At 31.9% G+C, this 14,015-nt stretch overlaps 1 protein-coding gene across 1 annotated transcript in view; it reads left to right on the top strand.

Moving 5' to 3' along the window:
• sli (slit guidance ligand) overlaps positions 1-14,015 on the top strand; it is a 381,470-nt gene that overhangs the window by 156,028 nt on the left and 211,427 nt on the right. Inside the window, exon 2 of the mRNA XM_085954614.1 lies at positions 7,515-8,038. Coding sequence (XP_085810740.1) covers positions 7,827-8,038 — 212 coding nt within the window. The 5' untranslated portion in view covers positions 7,515-7,826. The remainder of the gene's footprint in view (positions 1-7,514; positions 8,039-14,015) is intronic.

Here is a 14,015-nt window from a genome sequence, read left to right on the forward strand (position 1 = left end):
AGGCGATTTTTTTTACTATATATGGAAAATAAATTTATAAAAACAACTTTTCATTAAGTTTTAGAACGTTTTTCTTAGCTCGTATTCTTATTTGTCCTGTGGTTCTTTGTCCGGTACAAATCTTGCAATCGATTTTTAACTAACTTCCCGACTAGCTAGACATTTTAAACTTTTATTTTAATACTTTTAGCCATCTTTAAGTAAAATTGATTTCATTTTCAGTTAATTCTGTTTTGTATGAAAAGTTATTTCTACACCATTATTGGTTGCCGGGGTCGTAGCAACAAAATTATTAATATATACGTGCATTATTATGGAAATCAATATGACATGTCAAGTACATTTTTTTTGATCGTTTAAGCTAGTCAAGTCAAGTTTATATGGTTCAACAGAATTTAAAAACGTTTTATATAAAAAGTTCTTTTTATCTTGTAATTATTATAACATTAAAACTCCATTTCATGGCGCCTATTTTTCGTACGAGGGATAATATTTTTACTGAAACATTTTATGTGTACCTACCTTATTTATTTATTATTAAAAAAATAATAAGCCGTTTTTATTTTTTAATAATATTATTAGAAAATGTTTTTCTGGTATTTTACCGCCCCCTGAATCTGCTTTGCACCCCAATATTCCGTTTTGGCACGGGCACGAATAGAAGTGCTGAACACTGCTCGTTGGTAGAAAGTAAATGATTATAATTAACGAAAACTATAATAATCTAACGATCCAGAGAACGCAGTAATCAATGTATATAAAATATAATTACAGTATATAGTAACATTATTTAATGTATGATAATTTGTTATATCATAAGCTATACTACAGTTGGCGTGCGTCGACTTAGGTCTTACTTGATTCCAAATGCATTCAATTAGAATTTTCAATTGCAATTTTATTCATTTGGAATCAAGTATAAGACCTGCGTCGACGCACTCTAACTGCAGAGTGTCATGTGTCTGACCACTTAACTCATTGAATGGCAGAATCTGTATTTTTCATAAGCGTATGGTGAAACAGGTATGAAAATGAAAATATATCGAAAAGTATATAAATAATATTATTGGTTTCCTTCTTACTCGAATGCATACGATGGCATTTGTTTTAAAAGGATCCATGAATAAACAGAACATGAATAAATCGTTGTTTCTTCATGTCCTGTTTTATCATGTTCTGTTTATTCATATTCTGTTTTGTCCGGTTACCGTTTTAAAACTAATGTGATACACCTAAATATTTGTCACTATAATAGTCAATGACTTAACTCAATAATGGATATCTTGCCTAGGGCTGCTAATAACACTGCCATAAAAATGTGTAACTCGCACCATTTCTTGTATGATTGTTTGTTTGAAAATAGGGTTACTAATTTTATTATTATACCTACTAATAGTTTATTTTGTTTTATTTTCACTACTTTTTAACAATCCTAAAGATAGGTAGGTACCGCATTTGGAAGTAGGTACTTACCTATAATATACATAGGTACATTACAGAAAAATATCTACTTTTGAATCTTAATTAAATAATATGGAGCTAATTGAACGCAAGCTGGAGAAAATTTCATGGGCAGGAATCATCATCATCATCATCATCATATCTGATCAATATTTTTAATCGCGCGCTAGATGAGCTTAATTAATTAAAGTATGCATACAATAATTTTATTTAAAAATAAATTATACAGGTAAAATTAAATTAAACAAATTTTAAAGAAACGCCCTAGAAAAAACACAAATTTTATACAAAATTCTATTTAAGTAAAAGTAAGTTAACATTTTTGATGGAGGTAGTATTAACCGACTTAGATACTGTACGAAATATTGAAGATTATATTACGAGGAATGGTTGTTAACCATTTGTCCAACCCATTAGATCCCTGCACTGGATCAAACATTGAAAACACATAATAAAATACCAGCCGCGGGATCGAACCCGTGACTTACCAGAGACAGGCGCTAAACTAATTATCTATATAAGAAAGGAAATTACCATTTTACCCCTACGCTCCTACGCATATGGGGTTTTACAGAAATGAAATTATATTAACAGACTTTTTAAAGGAAATTGTTGTTAACCATTCACCTCTCCTATTCGGTCCGATCAAGAGTCAAGCTAAGTTCTGTAGGCAACGCCGTCATTCCCATAGAATAGTGAGCTTATACAGATTGATAATGCCATATCTGTATGTTGCCGAGATAAAAAATAGCATCGTAAGTTATTGCAATAGGTATATCTCCATTTTTCAAAAAAAAAAAATGTTTTATTTGAAGACTTGAATAGGTACTCTCTTCTATATTATTATTTATCTATCGAATTGTCTATCTGCCCCTCAATGCTTAACTGAATACTATAGGTATGTTGAGTTTATTTAAAATAATATTATTATTCCATAGAAACTGCTCTTTACTGTTTCCTGAAGTGCGGCGTTAATCACCATTTTAGTTTTAGTTCATGTACACTTCTTATATAGATCATAATATGGTCATTTGCATATCTCTGATGAAGACGCTTACTTAAAAATGGGTACAACGTCTTGTATACTTATAATGGGTAGGTACCTCTTCATGAACGGTGATAACCAAAGATGTTGAAAAAACTGTCAGATGGAGCCATTTTTATATGCAATAGCCACCACAAAGCCTTCTGACTCTTCACGGCTTGTATGAAAATTTGTAGCCGTGGGATTCTTTTGTAATTCACTTTAATACCCCGTTACACGTGCATGAATTTACTGCTGACAGTAAGTAATATCGCGGCCATAACAAGAAAATGTATGGGTAAACATGTATTATCCTGCAGTTAGCAAGATTGCATCTATGAATCAAAAAAGTTTGGAAGCTTTTGAATTTTCATGCGACAGTAGGATTTTTTCGATCTAGTAGATAGAACCTGCGGAAAAAAACGAACTACGAACGAATTTTCAGGTTGACCGATTTTCACTACCTGTCAAATAGTACGAAATAGTACCATAAAATGACAACATCGCGTCTTGCTCACTCTGACAAAAAATGAATCGGAGAGACAGTCAGCACTTTTACGTTTATACAGTTATTATCACGATAGTTTAAAATACGCACTATTGCTGCCTGTAAATCCATGCACGTGTACAGGACGCAATAGTATGGTTAGGCACCATATTTATAGAATAAGGGTTTGTTCAATATTAATTTATGATGATGACCCATATTTCGGTTTTAAAAAATCGTTTTTATGACGGTGGCCTTTTAAACTAAAAGTACAAATTTCACACGTCCGTCTATCCCACACCTTTGGGGTGTCCAACAGTGTTGAGACACTCGAGCGTCTGTCTCACACCTTCGGGACAGACAGACATTTTGGCTGTCATAATTATTTTTCCTTTTATTTCACAAAAAGGAAAAAATGTTATTTTTCACGCTTTTTCTCACAATTTCCCAAATTAATGAGTGTACTATCGAATAAAGTGGAAATGTTTTATGTATCATTTTATTTGGAATAAGTATATCCCCAAAATACCATTAGCGTGTCCATTTGCCCCAATATTACCCTAATGGAAGCTTTCCCGATTTATCATCAATCATAATTTGTTATGTTTTTATCAAAATAATTTTTATAAATTATATTTATACAATATCGAAATGGAGGATGTATTTTTTGTAAATTTTCGTGAACTCAAAATGACGACATGTCAAGTTTGATAAGAAAGGATATCGTAACGTGTTTCATTATTTTAAATGTAAAACACCGATACTGGCGTCATGAAATGTTTTTTCTCGATGGTTCTGTTCACTGTACTTACAAAGGATAATAATTAATATTAGGCATGTTTTTACGTTTTTTTAATGTCTTTCTAGAAATGGCTATTATGATAACCCTTACAAGTGGGGGGCTGACAGGACTTTAGCCTGGGGGGAGGGGCTGGCGTGGCGGATCGACCAGTAAAGTGAGATAAATACATACCATAAATTTGCACTAATAATAAAAAAGTCGCCTGTGGATTATACTTGAAACTGTAAATGTAAAAAAAAAATGTATGGTTGTAATTTGATGTGAAATAATGATTGATATAATTTAATCCTAATTCACGTGTATAATTATATTTTGTAATTATTTTTAGTGCGTTACCTGAATAATACAAAAAAGGCTGATAGGTACTTTAAAAGGGGTTACGATCAGTGGACAACCGCATCGTATGATTCATGAAAAACCGACGCTGATATAAAAAGTTATAATATTCGTGTTCGTTCCTTCGTTTGTTCCTTTACAATCTGCCATTCCTAAGCAACGCATGCCTACCTACCCCCACGGGATGTCACTAGCTATATGGGATTAATAACCCTGCTCTAGTTAATTCAGCTACATTCATATAATATGTCCAAATCCGTTTCTCTCTAGTTCCAAACCCACAGTCTTTGTTTTTTTTAGCAGAAATATAAACATTTTTTTGTCTGATAATTCAGAAGTCTCCTAATTAACTAATGCGAAGTTATGGTTATTTGTTATTAGAGGGTAGAATACGTAAACACTTTACTTAAAATAGTTCCCAACTGTCATTCAATAAAGTCATAAATTGTTTAAATCGTAAATAGGCAGCTTCTATAGTTGACATTAATATCTTTCTCTTGACCCATCTGTCAGTGTCACTTTACTTGACGAATCAATTATCCGTCCGTTTAGTAGTTTTAAATAAATTTATTAAACCAATAACTTAGTTCAATCAATCTTGCCATTAAACGGTCTACGGTAATAAATTATAAATGGTAGAAAACCTTTTTCCATCACATTCTATTTGGCGTGAGAGTTTAGTAATTAGTGTAAAAAAGTAATCACTTGATACATTTTCCATCTGTTAATGGATCTTTTACATTAAATTTATATGATAAATCTATAAAATATTGATTTTTGTACCTTATTATTATCTAATTTATTTTTACTGATATTGATTGTAATGCCGCGTTCTCACTTGGTGATGCTTGTCGTTCAACTATCTGTTGTATGTTTTTTTATTAAGGAAAATATAATACGTAAAGAAATGATATTGCAACCAGCAAAGTTTCCATATATAAAATATAATATAGTTAAGTCTAACTAGATAGAAAGTAAGATAGTAAGGACATAAAAAATAAAGAAATTACATAAGAAAAATTTAATGTGAAAGAATATTGAATGATTTATAGACAAAAAAGTAACATTTTTGTGAAATATATAAGTACATACCTATATTATATGTGTGTTAATAATTATTGAAATTTATGCATAATAATATAGAACAGGAAAAGAGAATAATAAGAAAGGGAAAAAACATACATACGTATAAAATTCGATTAATGTCATTTGTACAAAATTTTGGAGATAGCCCGTTTAAACAAAACAGGTGAATTATTGAAAGGATCAACGATGGAGAAATACATATTGTAATTTAAACAAGAGCGCCGACTAAAATCTTAATAAAAATAAATAAAAATGTTAATTAAGGAACCGAAAGCAATGTTTCCATGTACCGATTTAAGTTAAAGCGATAGTTGTAATCAGGGTGACGTCAAATGAATCAAACAAGTTTGATGTACCGATGTGAGTTGTTATCACTTTGGTTATTCTAGAGACTTCGTTTAATTTAACTAACACGCCGATTTGTTGAAGTATGATTTTCACTTATCAATTGATTTTCAACTGCCATTCAACACACAGTTGAATGACAAAAATCGCCACGTAATAACGCGGCATTAGACATTTGCGCAAAGGATAATGTGTGGAAAGCACGGGAAAATAGAATAGTAGGTATCGAAATGCCGTTTATTTCTTTTTAATTTTATTTTCTTAATTAAGCTGGGGTGCCCTGCAGGAATACATCTATCCCGAGCGCTCTCTCCAGTCGGTCAAACTCAGCCTCTCTGCGTCCCTTTTTGACGTTATCGGCCCATGGGTTCCTTCATAAACTTTATGGAGAGATTTAGAGTCTAGATCCATCGCATCTACCATGAGCTAACAAAGTGATGCCCATTTGAGTCTTTGCGGCCTCAAGACATTTACTATATTGGGTTTAATTTGTTCTCTGGACCAAAAAGTCAGACCAAAGACCAAACATTTTTTTAAAACATCAACACCATTGCTAAAGATCGATAATGTTTGCTTTCTGTCAATAATAAATTAATTAGGTTTTGATTATAACTGAATTTTAAGTTGAAGAGGTGTTCTTTGAAGTTTTTGAGTATGGATCCCTCTTTCAAAGAAAGTCCCGGGTCACCAACCTGGCACACTTCGACCCCACCAGTGGGAAAATAGGATAGGAAAGGGAAAACGTTTAAAAAATACTCCAGAATAAATCTAATACAGTTATGTATTAATTATTGAATAATAACGAGCCAATATCATTCGAACGATGTATCCCCAAATCACTAACTCAACGTGCTACCTTTGTGCTACAATAACAGCGATATGAATATTGATGTTCATATAATATATTTGATGGGCGATTCCACACGTCACAGTTTTAACGACACCTCTCACGTGTGATTTATTTGACGTGATTTTATACGTAACTATGGTAACCAACCACTAGAGATTTTTTAAAATTAAAATAATAATATTATACGTATAGATAATTTATATCGATCTACCTCTAGTAGTGTTATATTTTATTGAAAAGCACTTTACCTTAAATAAAAAAATAAGTTAATTAAAAAATATTATCAAATGCAAGGACGATAAAATTTAAATTTGAATTACTTTAACGCCATATATAAATCAAGTTAATAATGTCATTGAAATTACAACTTTTTAGCGGAATTTGGCACGTCTAATTAAAATTGTAGGTGTTACAAAATATCCGCACACTAAATTGGTTAATAGCACTCACCCGGAAAGTTAAAGATACAAGTTAGAATCGCACCAAAAAATTTTAGTAGGATTTCAATTATGTATGTTTTTGAGGCATTTTAAAATGTTGTATTTTTAATAATAAAATCATATTCGTAGTATACTGTGTTGATTTGCACCCCTTCGCAATGTGTGATTATTTTTTTACGTTGTATTATATAGTTAGATTTTTTTATTAAGCAAATAACCATTTTCAAGATATGTATTGTTTATTTTATAGTAATTTATATTAACTTGTAAAATGAGCTATTTTTTTACGCCGACACGTCATAAGTATATAGATAATAATATAAATTCAAACAAAAATTACCTTACTCCTACTTGATAAAAGCTCACTGAGTGAGCGAAATACGTATTACATAGACAATTTTGACATATCTATCTAATATTTGAATACCCACCTACCAAGTACTAAACCAATTCTATAATTTACTATAAATAATACCTACCTAATATGAATCTCATTAAATAGTTGACAGATCAGATTTATTTTAATAAATATTTCTCTCACACCACAGAGTTTCGTTGTTTAATATTGGTAGCTTGTATATTATAATATATATTATAATATCAGTTGCTATATTTATACACTGTTAAGTTTAGTGTAAATCTTATAAACTTATCTTAAGAGTGATTGTTATTTTTTATTACAGCTTTGTGAGCGGTATCAAAATCCCTGCAGTGTATGATAAACAATTTCATAAAATTGAAAGTAAACATCTCAAGAGAATCTGAAAATAAGTGCCAACCGTGAAAATATTTACGGATTAAATGAAAACAGTGACAAAATATTAAAAGTGAACATTAAAAACTGTTAAATAAATAATTAATACAAATAAGAACAAGACGTGTGACAAAATTGTTCCAAAATGCCACTGTTTCGTCCACGTTGAGGGACGCGGCATAGTATCATTGTAGTCTACCTCGTCGGACGAATCGGCCTAAAGTTGCGCCTGCCTTCAGCCATGCAGACCCTGGCGGTGCTCCTCTGCCTGGTCGGGGCGGCCCTGGCAGATCCGCACGCCGGCAACGACGTCGGCAGAGGTCCTCTGCTGGAGGGTCCTGCGGTCCTCGGGAGGTGCCCGTGGGCGTGCGCCTGCGCCGCGATGACAGTCGACTGCTCCCACAGGGGTCTGGTGAAGGTTCCTGAACATTTGCCGATGGACGCTGAAAAAATGTGAGTGACAATTTTCAAATCGTTTTCAATTGTTTTTATTTTCGATGACATTTTGTATTTATGCGTACCTAGTTGATTAGAAAAAATGTTCTACGCCTTTTTTATTTTGCATTTATAAACATTTCGACACCTCAATACTATTTAATTTATATGATTTATGAACTATTATAAGTATTATTGTGATTATTAATTGAGTTAGCATTTACTTGGTAGAATTCCATTTTACAAGAAATGAAAATATAATTAATATTAAATTCTACAGGTTTTTAAAAGGTTTGTCGATAGCTATTTCGGTTGTAACACCATTATCAAGACTATTCAGGTAGGGTTTTCAAAATAATAATAATATCACAATTAATAACAAGTGTACAAATTCATAATATTGCTGGAACGAATAAGAAAATGTATTCTGTCTCTATCTATACACGTATAGTATTTAAGCAAAGGCAAACGGCCTATCTGAATAGTCTTGACAATGGTGTTACAACCGAAATAGCTATCGACAAACCTTTTAAAAACCTGTAGAATTTAATATTATTTATATTTTCATTTCTAAAATTAATTAATTTTTTTTTAATCTTCGTTTTCCGACTTGATACTAACTAAACTAATGCTTGACATTAGATAGCCGAAATCTGGTGTATAATGTCTAGCCCAGTGATTTCCAACCGGGGCTCCGAGGAATCCCTGGGGCTTCGCGAACTGTGTCAGAATTTTCGCTAGAATCCGCAAAAGCTTGCGATAAAAGTCAAAAGTAGGTTACTGAAAATTTTTGAAGCAAAATAAAAATTATAACGGCAATCCTTTTGTTTAAGCAAAGTTTTCAAATTTGCACATTGATATTATAATTACCTACATTATTAATATATTGCTATAATATCTATAAGTACACGTTAACTGTAGTTTAAGTGCTAGAAGATATCAATATTTGGCCATGTATTTTTTTTCGACTTATACGTAGTGTAAATGAGAACTCTGCCATTATTGGTAGTATTGACTTGTGTGTCCCTGATATCTATCTTAGAAATCGGGAGCATCAGTTGTTTGTTCTCCCGAGGAGCAGAACTAACCTGCCATTGTTGATGCCAATTGGTAGGGCAATAACTCTGTTCAACCAAATCGCTTAGGATGTTGATATATTCGATCTACGTGAGGATGAGTATAGGTGGACGTTGTTTTATAAATTCTTAAAATACGGTCCACTTAGCTCATCCGGTGTGTTTCCATGCTTTATAATTTATATTTTTTATATTTAATATATTTTTTATAATTTTGTACCTTTTAGTTTACTTTTCATACTGTTTTTGTGGTACTGCATATATTTATTTCTTCTTTACAGTGTTTCTTTGTTTTTAAATGTCATGTTGTGAACGTATTAAATTCGTAATCTGTAATGTTCACGGTATGTAAAAAATAAATAAATTTAAATTGAATTTGAATTTCAGCTGTTTCGGGCTATAAACCCATCTTCGGATAACCTGGTTCCAATTTCGGGCTGTTGTAATAAAGCAATTGGGTATATTATGTCAATATCTATTTCTCCCCTCTTCTCATTCACAACAGTGGCGTCTCCGTGAACATTTCCATGGACTGCTGCGTCTGCTTATGAACTCAAGTATTCTATATCTATATGTATCTATAGTCTAAGATTCGTACCCTTGAGGTTTGGCGGAGACAACCATTGTAAAAACTCAAAAGCCGTAAGTTTTGAACATTGGTCAATGTCACATCAGCCAAACAAGAAATACAGGTAGCACGCACGTGTTAAAAAGTCATCATTGTGTCGTCAAAAATACAATGACTATCTTTATATTATTGTTTTTGAAGTTATACTTCTTTTAGAGCGTTTGGGAAAACAGATCAGAATGTATTTTTGGCGTGTGACGAAGTTGCGCGCGCCGATGCAACACATAATTTATTATTATGATATATTCGTATAATTCGTAATATATAGGTATATTCATTTCTGTCTCAAGGGTGGGTACATGCGCATGCATTATATTGGAGTGTATTTTTATTTTTCATTGTAAAGATTGTGTATCAAGATTTGAGGCTATATTTATGTAAGTATTATTTACGAGTAATTCAAATTATATATCAATAAATAAATAAATTTTGTGAATGCTGAGTTGGTAAATAATTCAAAAAATATATTAAAATTTGTTTTTTTTATTAATTCATCATGGGCACTTCTGAATAACCACTGTATGGCAAAGATGAGTTTTGGTCCAATACAATAATTAAATTACAATTATCATGTACTATATGAGACACAGATGAATCACGTACGTTTTCATCAACCTAATCCACTGTAATATTAATAGACTCAGGTAACGGCTTATTTTGTTTTGTTACGCCATAGAAGTATAACTTCTAACGAGCGTACATAAGTACACACACCGATTTTTGAGTTGTGGACGTTACAAAATCCATATTCTGGATCTAAATATTTTAAATTTAGAACCTTTTAGGCGGCATTCAGATGATTTAATTTTTTATCAAGCTTTCCACTAAAACTGCCCCAACATTAAGCATAATTTTGTTGTATATATTAATTATAAAGTTTATAGTGTATTATATTATTTTAAATGAGATCGCTTAAAAACAGAGTAGGTACCTACCAAAATTAATTATCACATTTTTTTTAAAAGGTCCCTTAATTAATATTGTAAGTCGCCAGATTTTCCATTTTCCACGCCTCCATAGACCTCTATTAACAATAATTTTAAAAGAATATTGCAAGTGACATTACTAATTAAAAATACGTCCTTCGCAAAGCCTCGGAAGAATAATTTTCCAGTGTCTGTTAATTTATTTCGCCCTTTGTTTAATTTTAATACCCCCCGAACAGCAGTCACAAAATCGTAAAAACTTATTAAACATAGTAAGTATGGGGGTATATTTAAAAAAAATACGATTCACTTTTATTATGAAATTATTCGGGTCACTATATCATCGCATTGTTACAGCACAAAAGGTCCGTCCACAGTATGCCGCATAAACGATCCCCGGCGTAATTCAATATAGTTTGGGAGAAATCTTATTTATTTTGCGGTAATAGGAATAAAAAAATATATTTCTTATATAATAAACGACACTAATAACTCTATCCCCGTCAGACTGCGGCTGATCGATTGCCTCTTGTTAGTAATAAAATCTAGAAAACTTGTTACTGGCAGGGGTAGTCGATTAATAATATCAAAATAAATTATTTTCATATCGAACTAATTAAGGTGAATACTCCACCTACCAGAGGCAACTAGCGGAGAGGTACGATATTTTTTTGATAATTATTAACATTTTAAAGTGTTTTAATAATGAACACGTATCTAAAAGCATTAATAAGAAAAATATATTAAAAAAAACGCTATAAAATGTGAATTCTTTAAAGGATTCAATCTTATTATTACATATTATTTCATGGTCATGTTTGTTATTAAAATTTAGTTTATTGAGTTTCCTTAGATGTAGGTATAGAAAGGGTATTATTTGGCTACTTAATTTAAAAAAAATGCTATTCATTATTATTTATTTATTTAAAAAAGACACATTAAGCACATAACAAATTATTAATTCAAGACGTTCACAACATGACATTTAGAATAAAAAGTACTGGTAAATAAAATTAGCAAAGAAAAACAACAATAATTCAAGGAAAATACAAATTAAATAATATACTTACATATTGCTTCGTGCATATTGGAGTGCATTGGCCAGCCGCACAGCCCTCGCTATTGGTGTGGTGCCCGGTGAGCCTGTAATTGACGGGTGCATAAAAATTCAAATTTTCCAGAGTATCAGGATTGGAAACTTTATCACGTGAGAGCAGCGAAAAATGCTTTAAGAGCAGAAGTGACCTAAGAGCTTCAAGAGAATGAAAGGCGAGAATATAAATTTGTATAACTTGAAATCCTATTTATTTAAATTAAATCTAATTTCGGTGAGGTCACAATATACAATCTTTTAAAAAATTGACTTTTTATAATGTTTTTTTTTATAATGGAAATTAAATTGCTACCATATGTGATTTTTCCACGTTTTAATATCTCCCTTTTTGATCAAGTACAATGGTTATTACTTACATTAATAATAATTTTTCTTTGTTACAATCGACGTAGCACCAGTCCTTGGCATATTTACAACAATCGATAAACGTTGATTGCTTTATTTTTGTCTATTATGTATGTACCTATATCATTTATATTTTACAAAAAAAATGTAATTTCGCTTTCTGATAATTCACACAAAAAGCTTTTTTTTTTTTTTAAAGCCAAATCGCTATTTTAATGAACACCCATTAAACCTTCAAATCGTATTTATATCAATTTTTTACGCATTTTGTAGGCATTATAACCTAAATTACTTATTTGTAGGTGGGTATTGTGACTTTAATATTGCAAAAAAATACATCCCCTTAATGGCTTTCTTTAATGGTAATAATGTATCATTTTCGTCGACATATATATTTCATATTTTTCATAAGAAAGCTGAAAATTTAAAGCATGTCAGCATAACATTTGATACCTGTTATTAATGAACTAGTGAACTACATAAATATATTATTATTTACTCTTTTTTACATATATTATATAGCTTCTCACATGTTAAATAATACATTTTAGCATACTCACTTAGCTCTAGAGTCTAGAATATCGTGTTGGGAAATTTGTACGTATGAAGTTCGCCGCATCACACTTCATGGTGAAATGTTGTATTGGAAATAATATATGGCCATATATTAAAAACCGTCCAACGTCCAACCTCTCTGGGTCGTATAGTACTGACATAAAATTCGTGTCTAAATAAACACGTTTCTTGTCGGTTTACACTTTACAGGAAGCCAGCAGCAAACAAATTTTGAAAATAGCCGATATACTGGATTATTTATAAGGTTAGGTTAAATTAATGTTAGGTTTTCATTCATGAATTCATTAATTTTGTCAAAATCTACATGTAAATTAAAATTTACATGGTAACCCTAGAATATTAGTTTGATATTCTCCACATTTTACGAAATTCAGTAATTTAGTTTCTAGTAATGATGTTACACATTCACGATAGCTGCGCGATTTAAGCGTCGGCCTATAACGTCGTGGGTTCCAGGTTCGAATTCTGGGTAGGTACACATATTGTTTTTCAATGTGTTGTAAGTTCACGTAAAAACAAAATATGTTATTACAAACCTCCACTCTATTGGAGGCACATATAGATATTATTATTATGATCTTATTAGGATTCGACATGGAATGATGTATGTAGACGCGCACACAAGGGAGGGGGTTTCGGATCCGGAACCCCCCCGGGAACACGAAAAAAATACAGAAAAAAATAAGAGTAAGACGTTATAGTTGTTTTTTTATAATAAACTTGTAAATTAACCCGCCCGTAAAATTTCCGGGTATGTATGTAGGTACTTGACGAAATATATTACTTTTAACACTTCATCTGACAAGTGAGAGAAAACGCTGGTAACGACGAGCACTGGTTGGAACTTTTAGTTCAATCTAAGTATATTATATTAGATACCTACTAACACCCCTATTTTATGATAGCACCCATCTGGACGCTCCCCGCCTGCGCGCGGTCGTAAAAAACCAATTCGCTACGCATTTGGTTGACATTGCCCCGGATTCACAGAGTTCATTCCTCCTCATTTGAAAGTGTTGTTCTTAAGTTGTTTCACCCCTCTACTACACTTACGCCACTGGCATCAAAATAGTTATAATATTATTTTGCGATATTCTGTGTTTTGTAATTTATTTATTGTTAATATTAATTATTTATGGTTAGAAAAAAATATAAGAAGGTCTGATTACGCGGTTCTCAATATGCAAACCTCTGGCCGCGTCCTTTTACACGGGCCATATCAATCAAAAAGCAATCCAAGACGCCCTTGCCCCCTGCTGCGGCGTAGTCTTCTGCCCCTCTCCATTTTGGTAACCTTCCCCAGGTATCCCAAGCTTTATATTCATTTTTT

This window comes from Rhyacophila brunnea, unplaced genomic scaffold (genome assembly GCF_057557595.1).
Source record: "Rhyacophila brunnea isolate RB1 unplaced genomic scaffold, BYU_Rbru_1.0 scaffold_4, whole genome shotgun sequence".
NCBI lineage: Eukaryota > Metazoa > Arthropoda > Insecta > Trichoptera > Rhyacophilidae > Rhyacophila > Rhyacophila brunnea.